We start from the raw sequence: 18,473 nt of genomic DNA, 5'->3' as shown, positions 1-18,473 counted from the left end.
CCGGTATTAAAGGGGGGTTTCTCTACTAGTGACTCCTCATCATGGGAGTCAGCAACGGCGATGAAGATGACGGTGGAGTCGATGGAGATGACTCCGGGGGCAATTTCCCGTTCTGGCAAGGTGCCGGAACAGAGACTTTTGTCCCCCAGATCTTGTCTTCGGTGGCGGCGGAGCTACGGAACTTTTTGTGGACGGAGGCTTGTGTTTTCAGGGTTTTCCCGATATCGTGAATAAATAGACGGAGGGGCGATATCGGTGGAGGCCAGGGGGCTCCAGACCACCCCTACGCGCGGCCAGGGCCTGGGCCGCGTCTAGGGCTGGTTTTGCCGCCCTGTGGCGCCTACTCGTCTCTCTTCTGAACTTCGTCTTCGTTACGTAAAAAATAAGATCTTCGGCTTTTGTTTCGTCCAATTCCGAGAATATTTCATGTACAACTTTTCTGAAATACAAAACAACAGAGGGAACTGGCACTGTGGCATCTTGTCAATAGGTTAGTGCCGGAAAATATATAAAAATGCAACGAAGTGTAAATAAACATATTGGAATTGGTGTAAAACAAGCATGGAGCATCAAATATTACAGATACGTTTGCGACGTATCACACAACTCTGTTGGACGCCTTGGAGTCGTGCTTCTTTTTCCTCATGGTGATGCGGTGGCGCGCGGTGGTAAGGGTGGGAGCAGAGGTGTCGATGGTGTGGGTGATGGCAGGAAAGATGCCGGTCGGCTTTTAAAATGCCAGACGCGCGGGACACGATGCTATTCATGGTGGCGCAGAAATCCAGTCGCCGCCCGCCAGGTCTGGTGCCCGTGCAGACGAGAAAACGGGGCTATTGATGATATAGGCTGCGGCGCAGAAGCGGAAGCGAAAACCGACGAAACAACGGCCACGGAAGCAAAGCGCTTGAAACGGGCCTGTAGGTCGCTACAAGGCGGGCCCATGGGAAAAGCGCATGGTCACGCGGCGCGACCGCATAGCGTATGCCGAGACGCATCCGAGACGCAAATATGTGTCGTGTTTGCGTCTCCACGAACGGCCCGATCACTATACGTCGGGCCACTGGACCTGGGTGCGGACACAATTTTCGACGTCGCTCCATGTCTGTTTGCGGTGCCCCATTGGTGGAGGTGCCCTAAAGCTCTTGCGGTGGAGCATTTCTTGGCATGTTTCGATCGGGCTTACGTCGATTAGCCGCGATGTGTGCCCGTTGGAGTTGTTGAGGTCCTGTGTGCCGAATTGGCCCATCGGTGCTACTGTCGTGTTCACTATGAGGCGAGTACAAGCTAGTAGATGCACCAATTCGACTCCGACTATGATCCGCTTGTTTGCGACTCACATCCGACTGATCCGACATGCGAAAGGAAAAGAGTTCGAGTATGACTCCATTTCCGCATCTGTGTTCACGGTTTCAGGTCCTATTCTACGGGAGATAAATACCTCCGGGGAAAACAGAAGAGAGAGCCACACAGGGAAACTCGACCTCTTCATTGGTTTCGTCTTGCATCGACGTCCGGCGATCCATTCTCGGCGCATCGCCCTGAACCATCAGGAATTCAGGATGGAGGCGGAAAGGAAAGCTCCGAGTCTGCTGGATATCTGCGTGCGAAAGGCCATCGACAACCTCCGGCGCGTCGAGAGCGTGGACGGCGTCACTACACCACAACACTAGAACACCAACCGTTAAGTTGGTTGGGAAAACCGCTTACGCCAACAGAAAGTCGGTCGGGGATTAGTTTTGCCGACCAACGTTGTCGGTCACTGTAAGTCCGGTCGGCGAAGGCCTTTCCCGACCGACATTTCTTTGCCGACCGACGGTTCGACACCATTCCTCCAGCTTTCCCGACCGACGTTTTCTTTGCCGACCGGCAATGGTTTCCCGACCAACATTTCTTCGCCGACCGAACATCGGACAAGGTAAGTTTTACCGACCAACTTTCCGTTAGCACTTACCAGAGTATGCTTCTTTCTAACAGTCGGTCGGTGTTTCTTTTGCCGACCAACACTTCAGTAATTTAGATATATGAATGGAAAAACTCACTATATTCTCATATTCGACACAATCATAAATGCATACCACATAAATAATAGCACACATGACTCTGATATGGATTAAACTCTTACAATACCAATTGTTCATATGTTCTCATCTGATTACAACATAGTCAACATAACATAGATACGTTGTCACCGCATATAAGCAGGTTTTACAAAATGGAAGCCGATGACTACTATATGACCAAGTTTGCTCCATTACACAATTCATTCTGTTGATGGGAAACATCAGGTACTTGGTGGTTCGCGGGAAACGTTTAGCATGATAATTCATATTTGAAGGGGACACCTGCACAAACAAGTACAAACATATAAAATTGCGTTGTTACATACATTCTCAGTTTGGACAAAGTAGTACAAATAGATAGGGTGAAAAAAACAAATACAAGCAGGCACCCTACTCTTTTTTTTTTTTTTTGAGAACACAGTACAACGCAGACGCTCACAAACACGCACGTACAAACACCCCTATGAACGCACGCACGCACACCCTACCCCTATGAGCACCTTCGAGGGACTGAGCCGGCATATCTTGAGGTTGACGAAGTCACCACTGGCGCCTCGCTGTTGACGGGCACGTCACCTACCACCGAAAGCATAGCGCCGGTTAAATCCTGGAATAATCCAGGTAAATGCAAACACCCATGCCAAGTCTAGGACTTGAACCTGGGTGGGCTGGTTCCACCACAAGGGACCTAACCACCAGAGCCAAGCTCTGTTTGCAGCAGGCACCCTACTCTTAGCCATATGTTCGACCCAAAAATAGCAGGCACTAGGCATCACAGAACAGCTACATGGCCAGCGGCCAACAGCGGAGGCAGGAAAATTGTTTACAGGGAAAAACAGGGACTCATTCCCACACTACAAGAGGAACCATGGTAAAGCAACGAATACTTTGCAACCCATGAAATTTGTGTTGCAAAAGTTTATGGTAGATATGGATATATATGCTGCAAATGAGTCCGTTGCAGGAGTATAACATAAACTCGTAATAATAAGATAAACTTCCAAGTTTGTGGCCCTCCCCGTGTATTTCTCCAACTCCCAAATCAGCTCCCATGAATAAGGGATCCCCAAGAAGAAAAAGAATCGCGCAAATATCACGATTCACACTATCCACGATTTCCCAGCGCCACCGGCCAAACTTCTAACCCTCCTCTCCTCTCCTCTCCTAGCGCCGACGATCTAACTTCTGCCCCCGCCTCTGCCATACCAGCGCGGCATCCTTTTCGTTCGCCCGTAACCACGACCAAGCGCGGCCTCACCAGCTTGTCCTTTGCGTCTCACCTCCGCAGTGCGTGCACTCTTCGCCGGTGATTGGCCACGACGTTCCCATGGCCGGCTTGCCGATCGACCAAGGACGCAGGTTGGCTGGGACGTACTGATCTGGAATTTACTTTGCTTATTGATCTATCTTTTGTATGCAGACTGCAGGATGAATCTACATGATTGCGTGTGCGATTTCTACTAGTTTTGATTCAAAGGTGAGCAGATCCGAAATTTTGGTTTAGTAGTAACCGTCTTGCTTCTATTCTACCCCCAATTTCATGCCAGTTCTACTCCATGGATTTTCTTTGCAGACCGAAAATCAGTCTGGGATGGACATTTTTGTGATCATGCTCCAGCCAAAAAGTACCGTGTGTGCAACTCGTGATTCAAGCATACATGTATGCATTAGATATATTTTGTGATTCTTTGTTAAATCTTAGTTCAATAGTTACCTTTAGTAATTCAATCGTAAGAACCAGTATGTTATTTTTACCTTTGTCTTTTAATTTTTTTTTGCCGTATAAGATCTTTTAGTAATTTTTCTTTGTAGTACATATTCATATGCCTTTGTCTATCTTTTTGTAACTTTCCAGATGGATAAAATGTTTAATGGGTCAAAGGATCAACAACAACTTAGAGATCTCGAGAATGGGAAGCCTTGAAACAACATTGTCGAATTGTAATACCAGTGTAGATTAGATGTGACGGTAGAGGTTGAATGGAAAAATAAGGTAATACCAGTATAGATTAGATGTGATGGCAGCTTAGGCTGCAACTTCAGTTTTCAGCAGTGTATCTTCATTTTAAAGAATGCTATGTTGTTAAACTAATACTACAGGCAGAATGAGAATAAAGAACACAAGTATAGAAGTTTTACTCACATCATCTTCAGTTGATGTCTTCGAAACTGATTTTGAACTGAAAAATCTCAGTGACGAGATGAGCCAGACACAGCTGGTTTGTAGGGCTTCATCTACCAAAACTATCACAAGTGAGCATAACAGACACGTATAGAAGTGCATGGATCAAGCAATGTTGCACGCAAAGCATTATCAGGCTCAATATTTTCTGCTTCATTTATGTCATAATATGATGGTATGACAACAGTAGACCACTCAGCATCAATGGGATCTTCAACATAGTAAACTTGAGTTGCCTGTGATGCTAAAATGAAAGGCTCGTCTGACATCTTCTCACCGGTATTGAATATATGCTTGAAATTCACAGAAGTGATTCCAAACTGATCAGTCTTTACCCATTTATCTTCTACACGATTGTCGACCCAGTCACATTTTAGCAACACTACTTTCCCCTCGTGTTGATAGTTTAGCTCAAGAATCTCCTTTATAATGCCGTAATACGCCTTGTTTCTTACACTAGTATTGTCACCATTTCCTTTTTGAAAGGATGTGGTTTGTGCAATAAGAGCTACTCCACTACCTTGAACAGGACGACCCTCATCATATGATTGTGTATGGAAGTCTATCCCATTTAATTTGTAGCTACTATATTTCAACACAACCATGTTTGGCTCTTTAGCTAATATTTTTATTAGAACCAAAGGACACACAGAATCAGAGACCGGATAGCGATGGTCAAAGTAATATAAATTTAGGTCTTATCGTAGTTCACACAAGGAAAATGCATTCACCCAACTGTACACATACTAAAGCCCATAACACAACATATCAAAGATGTAGTAAATGAACAACTCTATTTGCAAAATGAAGTAGAGGGTCGACTCACCGACAGGTTAGGGAGGCAGTAGTCACCAACAGGTTAGAGAGGCAGTGACAAGCAGTGGGGTGCGGCGCCCGAGAGCTCGTGAACTCCAAGGACCAAGAATCCTAAAACCAAACAAATTAGAAAATACAAAATAACACTCCTCTTATATTTTTAAAAATTAGCACCAGACAACAATATTTAAATAAACAGCCAAGTTGTCATAAGTCGCCATTACTTCAATAATAGTTGAATAGATAGCTTACATACATAGCATCCTTCACTGTATGCTTTAGAAATGAAGATACAAAGAGTACTCAAGATTATTCTGCATGACTAAATAATACAACACCATCATGAGATGTTCATTACCAAACAGTATAGTGCTAAACCAGAAGGGTACAGAAGCAATCAACAGCAGAAATATGATATTAACATACTGCATGAATAAAAATACAGAGAGCAGTCAAGATTATTCCGCATGATTAAATAATACAACACCATGTCAATCATGAGATGTTCACCACTAAACAGTTTAGTGCTAAACCGGAAGGCTTTACAGAAGCAATCAACAACAGAAATAAGGATATCAATCATTCATGCCGTGGAGCAGAACCAAGAATCATTACGGATTTCCTTTGACAAAGGCCAACAAACGTTTTCCTCCAGCAAACGAAGAGAGGCAGCGACCTATGACTCCACCCAAAAGAAGATTCAGCGCGTACTACTAAATCCAAAATAAGAAGGAAACCAACGCATGCCCCCATCAATAATAAGAGGAACCGACGCCTTCCCCTGTGATTATTGTGCCTTGGCGAGAGTTTCTCGCCCGCACGCGCGTTGAATCGGAACGAGTTCCGCGCATCGCGAGCAAAGGCCGCCCTGTTTTAATTTAAGCCAGTGTGCGAGCGCCAGCAGCAGGAAACACGGATCGAAGCTGAAACTATATGTATAAAAATGGTTTTGCCCAGAATCAAGGTAGGGCGGGGAGGTTTCTCACCAGGCGCTTCTGCACTGGGTCGCTGTGTCGCCCCTAGTTGAGCTCGAACAAACAGATCTGAGATTGGCTTCGGACGAACGGGCGGGCGGCGACAGGATGTGGACGAGGAAGCCTCACGGGATGCTCACTCGTCGCCGCCTACCGGAGAGAGACTCGAGGACGAGCGGGAGAGGCGACGGCAGCCTCGCCGGCCGATGAGCACGTGGCGGCGGAGGGAGCGCGTGATTGTGGCGGCGGAGCAAGCGCGTGTGGTGGCAGATTTGGGGGCGGTCTTTGCCACTAGGTTTAGAGCCGAACGAAAATAAAAGAGGGAAATTTTGGTGGGCTGGCCCATTTTGGCGCTAAGGTGTCATTTTGGCGCTAAGGTTTTCGGTTTTCCCGCGAGCAGGCCCATTGCCGGCCAGTTGTTGGTCGGTATTACTTTACCGACCGATGGTTCGATGTCCATACCAAGAATCCCGACCGATTGTTCGACACCATGAATTTCCGACCGATCGTCTGTTGTTACGTTTTTTCTTTCCCGACCAACAGTTGGTTGCCAGTTTTCCCGACCAACAATCTCTCGCCATTAATGACTATTACCGACCAACATCGGTTGGGAATTCAGTACTGTGGTGTAGTGCGTGGACACGGCGCTGCTGCGTAGGATCCTGCCCCACTGCGACCTGGAGCAGCTGACCCGCATCGAGAGCCGCACGGTGACAGACCTGACCCCCGTCACCGACGTGCTGTGGAAGGGGTTCTACCGGCGGCAGTTCGGCGAGGAGCACACGGGCCGCGTCGTCGACAGGATGCAGCGGGCCGGGGCGCGGTACAAGTGGAAGGATCTCTTCAGGGCGAAGACGAAGCAGCAGAAGGAGGTGGAAGACAGGATGGTGGAGGCGCTGACGAGCAAGTGCCGGGCGCGGAACGCCGAGAGGCAAAGCAGGGCCATTAAGATCTTCACGAAGGTGCAGCCAAGCAGTTGCAAACGAAGCTACTTCGGAGGAGGAAGCGGCGGTTCCGGCTACAAGAATCCGATGTTGAAGAAGGCAAGGATGGAGGTTGACATTCGGGCGAAGATGGAAGCTCCTTTTTGCAGGAGGTCAGCTCAGCCAACGACGAGTCATGTACAGCCGATGAGGACGACGGCGATCCTCCGTAGACCCAACTCGACCAGCACCATCGCCAAACCAACTAGTGTGAATAGGCCGAAGCGAAACAACGGGTCCAGGTTCTAGATGAAGCGCCATGAAGTATTTTTGCCATGAGAACCAGCAGTGCTTCTAGCTCGCGCAGCAAATGTATGTAGCTGAAATGCTGAATAGGTGAAACAAGCTACGCTCGTAAAAGAGTGATTTGACTGCAAAACTGATGATGGACCCCACCTGTATATGTAGCTGAATGTTAGCAATTTTGCATGTTTGTTTTGCCCTGTCCATGTTTTGCAACTTGCAAGAGCAACCTATTCTCATTTCACAGGAAGGACAGAAAAAGTGGAGATCCAAAGATAATATGTGCAGCAGTCGGTTTTACCACCCCAAGGACCCCAATCCATCCCTGCGCCGCACGAAAACCTCGGCTCTTTGTCTAAACATGTAATTGATCTGTTGAAAAGACATGTAATTGCACAGTTCAAAACAAGTGAGGTTGCTGGAATATGCTTTTGGCAAAATTTGCATTTAGGATGTAACGACACAATTCATATTTTTACGGGAAGCTTAGATAAAAGTAGAGTTTGCAGGTGCTACATATTTGGTTCAAGTAGTTCAAATTAAGAAAGTTAAGAAGTAGCGTATTCTTATGAAAAAGAGAAAGCATATGTATGCTAGTTGCAACAAACCACCATACGCAACACATTTGATTTTTCTAGAAACGACAACTTTTTTATCCTTACAAATAGTTATAGAACGATATATACTTGCACTCAATGTAGCACAATTGGTTTGAGGGGGTTGCTCTAAGAGAATAGCATCTCGCAGGTGGGCCCTTATACCCCTATGTTGGGCGGTTTTCCGCCCGGAATGTGTTAGATGACTAGTATTACCAAACGATAAAAGGTGAAGGCTTGTTTGATTTAAAGGAATTGCATAAGAAGTTTGTAGGATTAAATCTTATAGGGATTATTTTTCTATGATGTTTGTTTGAGGATTGAATCCCATATGAATTTTTCCTAAGGAGTTCTTTGCAGTAGATTTCATAGGAAATCAAACATCCGCTCACACCACTTTTTCATAATCTTTTGCTTTTCTTGTAGTGGAATCAAACAAACTTTGCTTAATATGAATTTCTGTATAATTGGGGTGGGCATGACAACACAAACCCTAGATTTTTTTCTATTCCTACAGATTTCCTATCCTAAGAATGAAACATGCCATCAATGGTAACACTCAACACTTGCTCCCTCGGGGGATTTAGGTAGGCCCTTAGATATGTATTTTGACTCGCCGATGTTTCACTTGTGGCGGCCTCTCCTCTTGACGGTGTCGCCGCGCTTTCGCAATGCTCCACCCAAAGCCTCCACCCCTATACACATTGGACGCCTCACCTCATCCTTTATCGATGGGGTCTGTCTCTTATGTGTCTTTGGCAAGCAAACATTGCACAAGGTCTTGTGTGTTGCTAGCAAAAAGATCATGAAGCTAAAATGTTTGTGCCGCTGCTAGGGCTTGTCCGAGAAGGACATCTATCGAGTGGTCGCCTTGGCATAGGTGGATGAAGGAAAGCGTGTTGGTGTTGAGGCCGGGGTTGTAGTCTGAGCTACTTGTCATTGCATCTCTGTCCCCATCCCCTATGTTGTGACTATCGAATTCTGGCCGAGCGGTGGAGCCTCTCCTAATATCTTCATCCTTCTATGCAACAATACGATCGTGTGTTGCCTGTCGTAGAGGAGTTGCATGCGGCAAAATCAGTGGCGGAGATCCTGTCACGTCGGGGGTGTGGGAGGTGGGATGCAATCCCTAGCGAGCCGATGTCGGAAGCCATGGTTCTCAACTAGTTTATGTGGGAGGGGAAACAAATATGAGGAAAAAATAAGTGAAATAATGAAGAAAAATGGAAAAGAAAATAATGTCTCACTCTGATATGGTCCCATATGCCAGTATAAAGTAAAGCAAAATGTAAAATATCGGGTGCTGCGGGAGCTGATGGCACTTTTTCTGACTATAACCTGTTTAAGAGCTCTGTTCTTTGAGCTGCCGCCGGACATTGCTCTCAGCCACCACCACCTTTGCTCGCCGGCCATCAGTAAGCTAGAGTCACGCCCTCCTCCTCCCCGCTCCTCTCCACGCGAGCCGAGAATCACCTCGCCGATGCAGCCGACAGGCCGCGAAATGCACGGCGGCGCCGGCGGCGGACAGGACGACTTCTTCGACCAGATGCTGTCCGCGCTGCCGACGGCGTGGGCCGACCTCGGCTCCGGCAAGTCCCCCTGGGATCTCCCGACCGCCGGCGGGGGAAGCGAAGGCGACCCAGCGTTCGACGAGTCCGCGCTCCTCGCCTCCCGCCTCCGCCACCACCAGATCAGCGGCGGCGCCGCCGCCGCCGGCGGGTTCCTGCCTCTGCCGCTGTTCACGGACCGGTCGCGGGAGGACTTGCAGGGAGCTAGCCAGGCGCTGTACGACGGGTTCGGCGCCGCCGGAATGCATGGCGCCGCGCAGCAGCCGTTCGGGCAGGTGCGCCAAGTACCATTCGGTGTCCAGTTTCGGTTCAGGTTCGTGTTTGATCAGTCGCGCTAATAGAACTCTGCTTTTTCCCCTGAATTCCAAGGCCGGATCAATGCCGGCGCCACCACCGCCGGCGGCGCAGGGCGGAGCGGCCGCGCCACCGCGGCAGCGCCAGCGGGCGAGGAGGGGGCAGGCCACGGACCCTCACAGCATCGCCGAACGTGTACGACGCCACTCTCCCCACCACCTTTCCCTTCTCCCCCAATTATCATTTCTTACATGTTCCACAGTTCTTGATTTCCACCATTGCTGGATAATTCTTCAGTTTCACCTGTCACATTCTCACAATCTCACTGCAAATTTGTCATTTTAGCTCAAACTTTTTGGTTTCGGTATTTTTGACCTGTTACACTCGTTACAATTTTACTGCAATTGTTTGTCCAAAATGTTGGCATCAGGTAAAACTGCTCATCCATTTCATGTGCCCTTTCGCAGCTCCGGAGGGAGAGGATAGCGGAGAGGATGAAGGCGTTGCAGGAGCTGGTCCCGAACGCCAACAAGGTGACACAAAACCTCCTGCCTTTCCCCCTCGCACTTTTGCCTTTTTCTTTCGCCTTTCCACTCTCTTTGAGCAAAGCAGAAGAAAGCTTTCCTGGAATTGTGGTGAAAATGCATCCATGTTTCCTGCATTATTGCTCTGGAGGAAAGCTGGTTTATCAGAGCATGTCTAACAGGCCCCGTATATTTTCGCCCCTTAAAACGCGAGTAGAGGGCCCTGTATTCACTTTTCGCCGGCCGAAAATTCGTCCAAGCTAGCAGACCCCGTATAACTAAACTGTAAAAGGGAATATTCCCAAATATGCCAAAAAAAAAAATCCATCTTCTTCATCCTCTCCTTCTTCCTCCTCTGGCCACAGCCACAGCCCCTGCCCAGCCCCTGCCCCGCCCCGTCCCGGCCGGCCCCCGCCGCCGCGCCTGCCGCCGGACCACGGCCGCCCGCCGCCGCCCGCCAAGGCCCCGCCCGCGCGCTCGCCGCGCGCCCGCCGCCGCCCGGAGCTCGCCCCGCGCCCCCGCTGGCCCACGGCCGCCCGCCCCCGCCCGCCGCCGCCCGCCAAGGCCGCGCCCGCGCCCGCGCGCCCGCACCCCGCCCGCCCCGCGCCCTGCCTACCTCGTGCCGCCGCCGCCCGCCACGGCTGCGCGCGAGCCACGGCCGGCCACGCCCACACCGGCTGCGCCCGCTCCCGCCCCGGCCGCCGCCGGCCGCGCCCGCTCCGGCTGCCCGCACGCCGGCCGCGCCCGCTCCCGCTCCGGATGCCCGCCATGGCCGCGCCGGCTCCAATGGACAGAAGCAGTTGCTAGCTGAAATTTCAGCCCGCCAAAGGTGAGGGGTTGGCCCTGTATTCCCCTCCCGCCCCGCACAAGTAAGGGGCGACGACCCGCCCGTACTCGAAAACAGCAAAAATCGAAGCGGGGGCCGATTTTACGGGGTCTGCTAGACGACCGGGTAGAGCTCTACCCCGTATATCGGCGGTTATTATACGGGTTTGGCCCTTTTAAGGGGTCTGTTAGACCTGCTCTCATAGTATAGCGTGTGGATGCTATCTCGTTTCTGTAATTTCTAAAATAGCTGGTGCATGATGGAATGAGAAAGCATGGTAGTTGGTTCATTCATCTTAACTAATTGCCGGGATAAGGTGACCTGTTGGACCTCGATTGGAAGATGGATCTGGCTTAGTTGTTTAGTAGCTTCTAACTGGTTGGTGGTAACTGCAAAGCAGGAAGCAATAGTAAAAGAAGCTGCCATGGTGCCAAGGGGAATGAAAAATGTTCTGCCCATGACCAGTTGGGCCATAAGGCCAGAGGTGGTATCGATTAGTGCAATTACAGATAAACACCTACTCCTACACCAAATTGATGGGTGGGGGTGAAATTATGGACTTGATGATCATTGCCTGGACCTAGAATATTGAACATCATGAGGAGAATGAGATAAATGGGGGTTCCATATATCACAAACATGTTTCATTTTCGAGACATGCCACTTGCTCGGACTCCATGACGGCTGCAAAACACTATAGCCGGACATACAGGTGCATTGTCTACTGCTCAAGTCCAGCTTCTCTGATTCTCCATGAACCGGATGGGCAGTACTCTTTCTGCCACCTCGTGCCGTCGATAATACTTCTGAAGCTTCCAATGGCACATGTGATATATTTTTTTGCACAACTTTTAGTCACTGTTTAGAGTATCTAGAGTGATAGCTAATGTCTTGTGCTGGCTTTCGGAATAAAAGCTTATATCAGTTGTCATTTCTTAGCTGACACAGATGCCATCATACATACCAGACCGAACAATGATCGGTGCCACTGGAATAACAATATGGAATTTTGTTGCAGACCGACAAGGCAACGATGCTCGACGAGATCATTGATTATGTGAAGTTCCTCCAGCTCCAAGTCAAGGTAATTTGACTTCTCTACACCTAGCCTAGGTTACTAACAGTAAATGTGTTTCCGAATGTTGCTAGTCAGTTGGCTCCTTGAAACATGGAAATCATGATCCCTGATCCGATATTAACAATGGTGCAGGTTCTCAGCATGAGCCGATTAGGCGGAGCTGCTGCAGTTGCCCCTCTGGTTGCTAGCATGTCATCAGAGGTATTACATGAACTTCCATTTTGGCGAATATCTTTAAACTCATTTTGGCACACTTCTTTAAACTGATTTTGGCAAACTTATTTGTGAAAAAAAAAAACTGGAGAGAACTACATCATTGATACCAACAACCTAAAGCCACACACCATCACTTGCCTGCGTGGGCAGGGGCGGAGCTGGCTTGTTAGCACTGGGGTCAGCTGACCCCAAACAAAATCAGCATTCCTTCACTAATTAGAGAGGGAAAAAAGCTGTTCATTTGTAGAAAATGAGCCTTCTTGAGGTGGATCCATAGGATTTTTTTTCTGGTATCGCCCCTGTGCGTGGGCCAAGTTTTTTAAACCCTGAATTCCGCTAATGACGTTTCATTAGATCACAAAGTGTATACGGAAAGTGCTAACCTTTTGACCATCGGTTCGGCGCAAATACTCATAAGTATGTCATCTTCAAAGTTGGTGTGTTGATTCTGGCTCATTTAACTTTTAGTACTATATGAAAAAATGATTATTTTTGTCTAAAGGTCGATCCCTCTTGAAGTCCACGTAATAGAATCCTATTAAAAATGCTAACATTGGCATTTGGAGGACTGCAAGTCACGGAAAAGCGCTAGTACAACGAATAGTATGCCTATAAAAATTGCATGCTTCAAATCGAAAGGATGCCATGAAATTGCTCAAGGAACTTATCAAGTATTAGTGGGTTCCAACACGACAAGAAAAAGGTTGAAAGGAATCTTGCTACTTCAAGAACATGAGGGAGGAAAACACGCCTGAAAAGTGAACACAATGTACCAAACTACTAATCAAGCATTTAAGCTGTAGCTCCTACTAGTAGTTTGATCACAAAGGACAATTCCAACTCTTGAACACACCCCAGCTACTACAGGTCAACCCATATTTGACAAACACCCACCAGATTTTCTTTCTTGAGTCGTCTGCTAAATTGCCACTATACTAAAATTTGTCCAACTTGCAGGGCAACGGAAATGGAAATGGGACCAGCAGCAGTGGAGACGACAATGCCACCGACGACAATGGTGGCAGCACCTTGCAAGCGACGGAGCAGCAAGTAGCAAGGTTGATGGAGGAGGACATGGGAATTGCGATGCAGTACCTGCAGGGCAAGGGGCTCTGTCTGATGCCAATCTCCCTTGCCTCGGTCATCTCCTCCACGACCTCATCGTCACTCCGCTCGAGCATCCACCCTATCAGACCCCTACCTGAAGGTGGTAGCCCTGCATCACCTCATCTGGTGAACGGTACGGCTGCTGATGACTCCCTGACCATCAAGAATGGTGGTAGACAGTGAAATCGGACGTCCATTCTTTCCGGGCACTTCTCAAAGGATTCAGTATTCAGAAGGTTGTCTTCTAGGGGTGGGATCGTTAGCTGCTGCTTCTTTCTCTTCTCCTTACTGTTTGTTCATAAGAAATGATGTTTAATCATGTAATCTTTTGTTACATTTTCTTTTCTTATGTGTAATAGCTTTCCTAATATATGTTTCTCCTTTTGGGGTCATGATCGAGCTTCTATCTAAACTCTAGCCTTAGCTTGATTATATCAAACTTGTCTGGGAACTGTCGTTCCCTTGTTGGATAGAAGTAAAGAGGAATCAAAATTATTGGTCCAAGGGGGGCCTGATCATATTCTAAGTTGAAAATATCAAAGTTTTCAGGATACTAGAAATGGTACAAATGCAAAGTTGTCCTTAGATGGTACAAATGCAAAGTTGGTCAACAAACTGAAAGATAATGTGAGAACCCAGAGAGAGGATATGCTGTTTTAAGCGCTTTACAAACAAGATAACTTAATTATAGAGCGTTTACTGAAATTCATGAAGAAAATTGACAACGATGACATTCCACCAATGATTGCGTTCAGGCAGTGACTAAGTTAAATTATCTTTAGAGATGCACTGAACAGTATCTTGAGAATCAAGTTGTAATGTGTGGCTCAAAACAATCAAAACGATAAGAGAAGAATACGTGTGCACAAATAAATAACTTCATACACTGAACATATTTAAGGATCATGACAGGCGATGCACCCACTTCGGTGAAGTAAATGAAGAGCATCTTTCACTGCTCGTTACCAACAAAAGAGATGCAGTGAAAACTCGGATGTACAGGGGGGATCAGCCTAGACCTGGGCCGTGCCCTGGGTGAACTTGGGGTCCTCGCACCGGTACTTGCCATCGGGGCCGATGCCAAAGCCCTTGGGGTCAGCGAACACGTTCTCAAGCAGCTGGCTCCGTGGGGGGAGAGGGCTCGCGTCGGCGAAATCCACAGCCTCCTCCACAACGTCATCAATCCTCTTCTCAATGCTCTTCAGCTCCGCCTCGGAGGCGAGGCTCTGCTCGATGATGTACTTCTTCAAGGACATGATGGGGTCCCTTGCGGCGTAATGGGATTTCTCATCTGCGGACGAGACCAGCACAAGGTGGAGTCAGCAAACTAGCAAAGAAAGAGGATGCCTTATAATTCAGGAAACAATACAGTGCAATAAAAAACAGAACATGGAGGCAGATATGCACTGAATACAATAGTCAGATGTCAAGATTTGTAGAGAGTGATCTTTTTCATAATAGATACACAGATCATGAAAAATATCATAGTCTGGTGTCTGGTTGAAAATCAAAGTAATTTCAGGGTCTAGGTCATGTAAGAACAACCAAGCTTAGATAACTATTTGGGTTCCACCATTATGACCTATAATCCCTCTGATACAGTCACTAGTAGAGCAAAAATGACACAGCCCTTAAGAAGGCAATATAACATCAGGCAAAAGATTATGACTGGCTTATGTAAAGTTCGTATGATTTATCAACTAGTTGTGGAAACACCTGGTGGGTCCATTTCAAAGTCATGACATCCTATGACAAGAAGATACTCCAAAAACTATGTTACAGCTCATCAAGTGGTACATTATCACAGGGGCAAACTTGTGATCAAGTCGCAGTGTAGTGCAGAAAGATAGAAGTCCAGGACAGCAGGACATGCTTTTCCATATGCCTGCTATTTTCCTTCAGACTTATTACTCCCTCTGGCCCAAATTAATTCACGCAGCCACATATACAATTAATTTGGGCTGGAGGGACTAACATTTAGGATGTTGGCATGTGAGATAAGATGACTGTGATGATGCATAGAACAAAAGAAGTATTTCGCTCAGTATTTTAATTGGCACGACAAAACTGTACTCTCAAACCAGATTGGTCTACGGCATTATCTAACTACAACATTTTTTATCAAATAAAATCATCGTTAATGACCATCTCATCAGCCAAGTGAAAAAGCCTATATTCACACGATAAGGTAAAATTGCTAAGTAAATCCTATACGTGGCATTATCCTAGTAGGTGCTGTTGACATCTTAGTGTTACTTGTTGAGACGTGTTAGATAGATCATAGATCCAGCTCATGATAATATAGGCCCTGTGCAGCTCTTAGTTTATGATGGCACTGAACACTAAAGACAACTTGCATCAGTGTATGTGATATATTACTCATAATCTAGTGCACATTATGTCAACTTAGATACCAGGCTAGTTTAAAAATAATGACATAAGCATCATGGTAAAAATATTTTTCTTGCATTTTAAATTTCTACAGTTCTCCCAGAGAACTAGCAAGCAGTGCTACTACTTGCAAAAGTAAAAGTGAAAGAAAACTATAAATAGGAAGGTAATCTTACCAGGCCTCCTGAGCTCATCTGGATCAGCAAGAGAATGGCCTCTGAACCGGTAAGTTTCACATTCTACTAGAGTTGGTCCTTCACCTCTCCTTGCCCTGTCAATTGCCTCCTTTGCCACCTCCCTGACCTTGAGGACATCCATCCCATCAACATGTACCCCAGGCATTCCAAAAGCTGGGCCCTTCTTCCAGATCTCAGGATCTGAAGTAGCCCTAATGTGCGACATCCCGATGGCCCAAAGGTTGTTCTCCACAACAAACACAATAGGAAGCTTCCACAGCTGAGCCATGTTCAGGCACTCAAAGAACTGGCCATTGTTAGCGGTACCATCTCCAAAGAACGCAAGCGTGACATCAAGCCCGTCAGGGCTAGACTGCTTGAGCACCTCATGGCGGTACTTGGCAGCAAAGGCAGCACCAGTGGCGACGGGGATGCCCTCTCCAATGAAGGCGAAACCTCCGAGGACGTTGTGGGGTTCAGAGAACATGTGCATGGACCCGCCCTGTCCACGGCAACAGCCAGTGGCCTTGCCAAAGAGCTCGGCCATGACGGAACGGGCTGGGACACCCTTGGACAGAGCGTGGACATGGTCACGGTACGTACTGACGACACAGTCAGGCTGGTTGAGCAGCTTGATGAATCCGGTGGAAACAGCTTCCTGCCCGTTGTAGAGATGGACAAAACCAAACATCTTGCCGCGGTAGTACATTTGCGCGCACATGTCCTCAAAGTTACGGCCAAGGACCATGTCCTCGTACAGCTCTAGTGCCTCTTCCCGTGTCACTGCCTGCATAGAGTGAGACAGTATGAATTAAGATATTTAACAGTTCATATACAAGCACAGCAAGTACATTGCATTTGCTAACAAGCAGATGAGAGGATAGTAGACAGAGAACTTCTGCAGCACTTTCAAATCCTAGAGTGAACTTTTCAATGCTCTTTTTTTTTGAAATTTAACTTTTCAATGCTCAAATTAGAGGAGAATTATCAGTACTACAAGATTTATGAGGAAACTGGTAGTATATGGGTAGGGCTTTTCAATGCTCAAATTAGAGGAGAATTCTGAGTACTACAAGATTTATGAGGCAACTGGCTAGCATATGAGTAGGGGAACTACTGCCCAATCTTTGAGAATAAAACAAAATTGTGTAAGCTTCCAATCGGAATTAAGTTACTGCAATCCTGCAGTAAATCTAGACTACCTCACGAATCTACAACCAGCGGCACTGAGGATCCACTCGTGAAACGGTAAAAGAGGCGCAAGATCGTATTTTTTTTACGCTGGGGCAGCGTGTGCCCTGCGAGATCGGTTCGTCCAGGGGTAGAGAGGCGTCTCACCGGCTGCGCGGCGGCGGCGGGCGCGGCCTTGTTCCCGGCGAGCACGTCGGAGGAGACAGCCAGGAGGCGCTGCGCCGGCCTGGTGCGGCGGAGCGGCCTCGCGGAGGACGGCGCGGGGAGGAAGGGCGCTGGCCTGTCGCCACCGGATCTCCCGGCCACCGGCGCCAGAAACTTGGCGGCGGTGAAGGACGCGGCCGCCATCTCCTCTGCTGCTGCTGGTCGGCTCCGGTGGTGCGCGAGCGCGACGCAATGCGGCGGACGGAACGAGGAAGTAGAGATTTTGGGGACTTGGGAGGGTCCGCCTCGGCCGAACCCCACACTATGCAATGCTTGCTGGCGGCTGTCAGCACGGTTCTCTTGTTGTGGCTTGTTCATCCAACACAACTGTCCAACCACGCCGCCAAGAAAATATATGCAAGGGAATTGACATTGTTCACTGGATGAAAAATCATGTTGCAACAATTTGTAAAAGTGCTAATGCAGCGGCATGATCCACCTATCAAATCCACTAATTACTCTAACATTAATCACTCTATATAATCTATATAATTGCGTGTGTATGCAACCGTTAAACTACGTGTTTTACTTTATATTGAATTGCCGCTTGTCAAAATTAAGTGATATATCTTGTCTTATTGTATTTTTCTTTATGTGTGTCTTTCGGTCTACAAATTAAGGTATTATGCTGCATTGAGTTGTGTCAATAATCCGTTTTCGTAACGTATTCGTTCCGTATTCATATCGGATGATTTCCATTTCCATATTCATTTCGGGGATTTCGATTCCATTTTCGATTCTGAGAAGATAGAGGGAAACAAAAACGATAAAGCATATTTCCCTCCGTTTCCGTTTCATTTTCAACCCTACCCACCACTACCTCTTAGAGCACGCCAACCAACGACAAGAAAAGAAAATCATGCTGGGTTTTGGAGATGTCGTCCTAGTTTTGGAAAGTGACATGGTCATCTAAAGCAGGCAATTCAAATGAAAATTTTCAAATAATAGTCACCCATTCTTCAACTCGAGAACCAACTTTAAGTACGCCGAAAGACCATGGAGATTTCTGGCGACCACCTCCAAGATGTCGATGAGCTACAGTAG

General features: G+C 47.5%; 3 protein-coding genes and 1 long non-coding RNA gene across 4 annotated transcripts; 2 read left to right on the top strand and 2 right to left on the bottom strand.

Annotated features, from left to right (window-relative positions):
• Window positions 1–1,559: 1,559 nt before the first annotated feature.
• LOC124691116 lies at window positions 1,560–7,264 on the top strand. Its single transcript, XM_047224394.1, has 3 exons — window positions 1,560–1,649; window positions 6,665–6,963; window positions 7,039–7,264. Exons 1-3 carry the CDS (start codon window positions 1,560–1,562, stop codon window positions 7,262–7,264), a joined length of 615 nt encoding a protein of 204 aa, XP_047080350.1.
• LOC124689046 lies at window positions 2,084–6,263 on the bottom strand. Its single transcript, XR_006998696.1, has 4 exons — window positions 6,045–6,263; window positions 5,069–5,169; window positions 4,204–4,295; window positions 2,084–2,342 (listed from the first exon to the last, which is right to left on the bottom strand). It is a non-coding gene; the product is annotated as an uncharacterized LOC124689046 (long non-coding RNA).
• A 2,070-nt stretch (window positions 7,265–9,334) lies between the features above and the next one.
• Window positions 9,335–13,766, top strand: LOC124689045 (bHLH transcription factor RHL1-like). Its single transcript, XM_047222652.1, has 6 exons — window positions 9,335–9,697; window positions 9,792–9,911; window positions 10,184–10,249; window positions 12,085–12,150; window positions 12,277–12,345; window positions 13,318–13,766. Exons 1-6 carry the CDS (start codon window positions 9,335–9,337, stop codon window positions 13,648–13,650), a joined length of 1,017 nt encoding a protein of 338 aa, XP_047078608.1. The 3' UTR covers window positions 13,651–13,766.
• A 434-nt stretch (window positions 13,767–14,200) lies between these two features.
• LOC124689044 (pyruvate dehydrogenase E1 component subunit alpha-3, chloroplastic-like) lies at window positions 14,201–17,573 on the bottom strand. The gene is made up of 3 exons (XM_047222651.1): window positions 17,373–17,573; window positions 16,035–16,821; window positions 14,201–14,758 (listed from the first exon to the last, which is right to left on the bottom strand). Exons 1-3 carry the CDS (start codon window positions 17,571–17,573, stop codon window positions 14,481–14,483), a joined length of 1,266 nt encoding a protein of 421 aa, XP_047078607.1. The 3' UTR covers window positions 14,201–14,480.
• Window positions 17,574–18,473: the final 900 nt, after the last annotated feature.

The sequence above is a fragment of the Lolium rigidum genome, chromosome 2 (assembly GCF_022539505.1).
Source record: "Lolium rigidum isolate FL_2022 chromosome 2, APGP_CSIRO_Lrig_0.1, whole genome shotgun sequence".
NCBI classification, from domain to species: domain Eukaryota; kingdom Viridiplantae; phylum Streptophyta; class Magnoliopsida; order Poales; family Poaceae; genus Lolium; species Lolium rigidum.
Note: the sequence above shows the minus strand (reverse complement) of the source record. Positions and strands in the feature narration are given on the sequence as shown.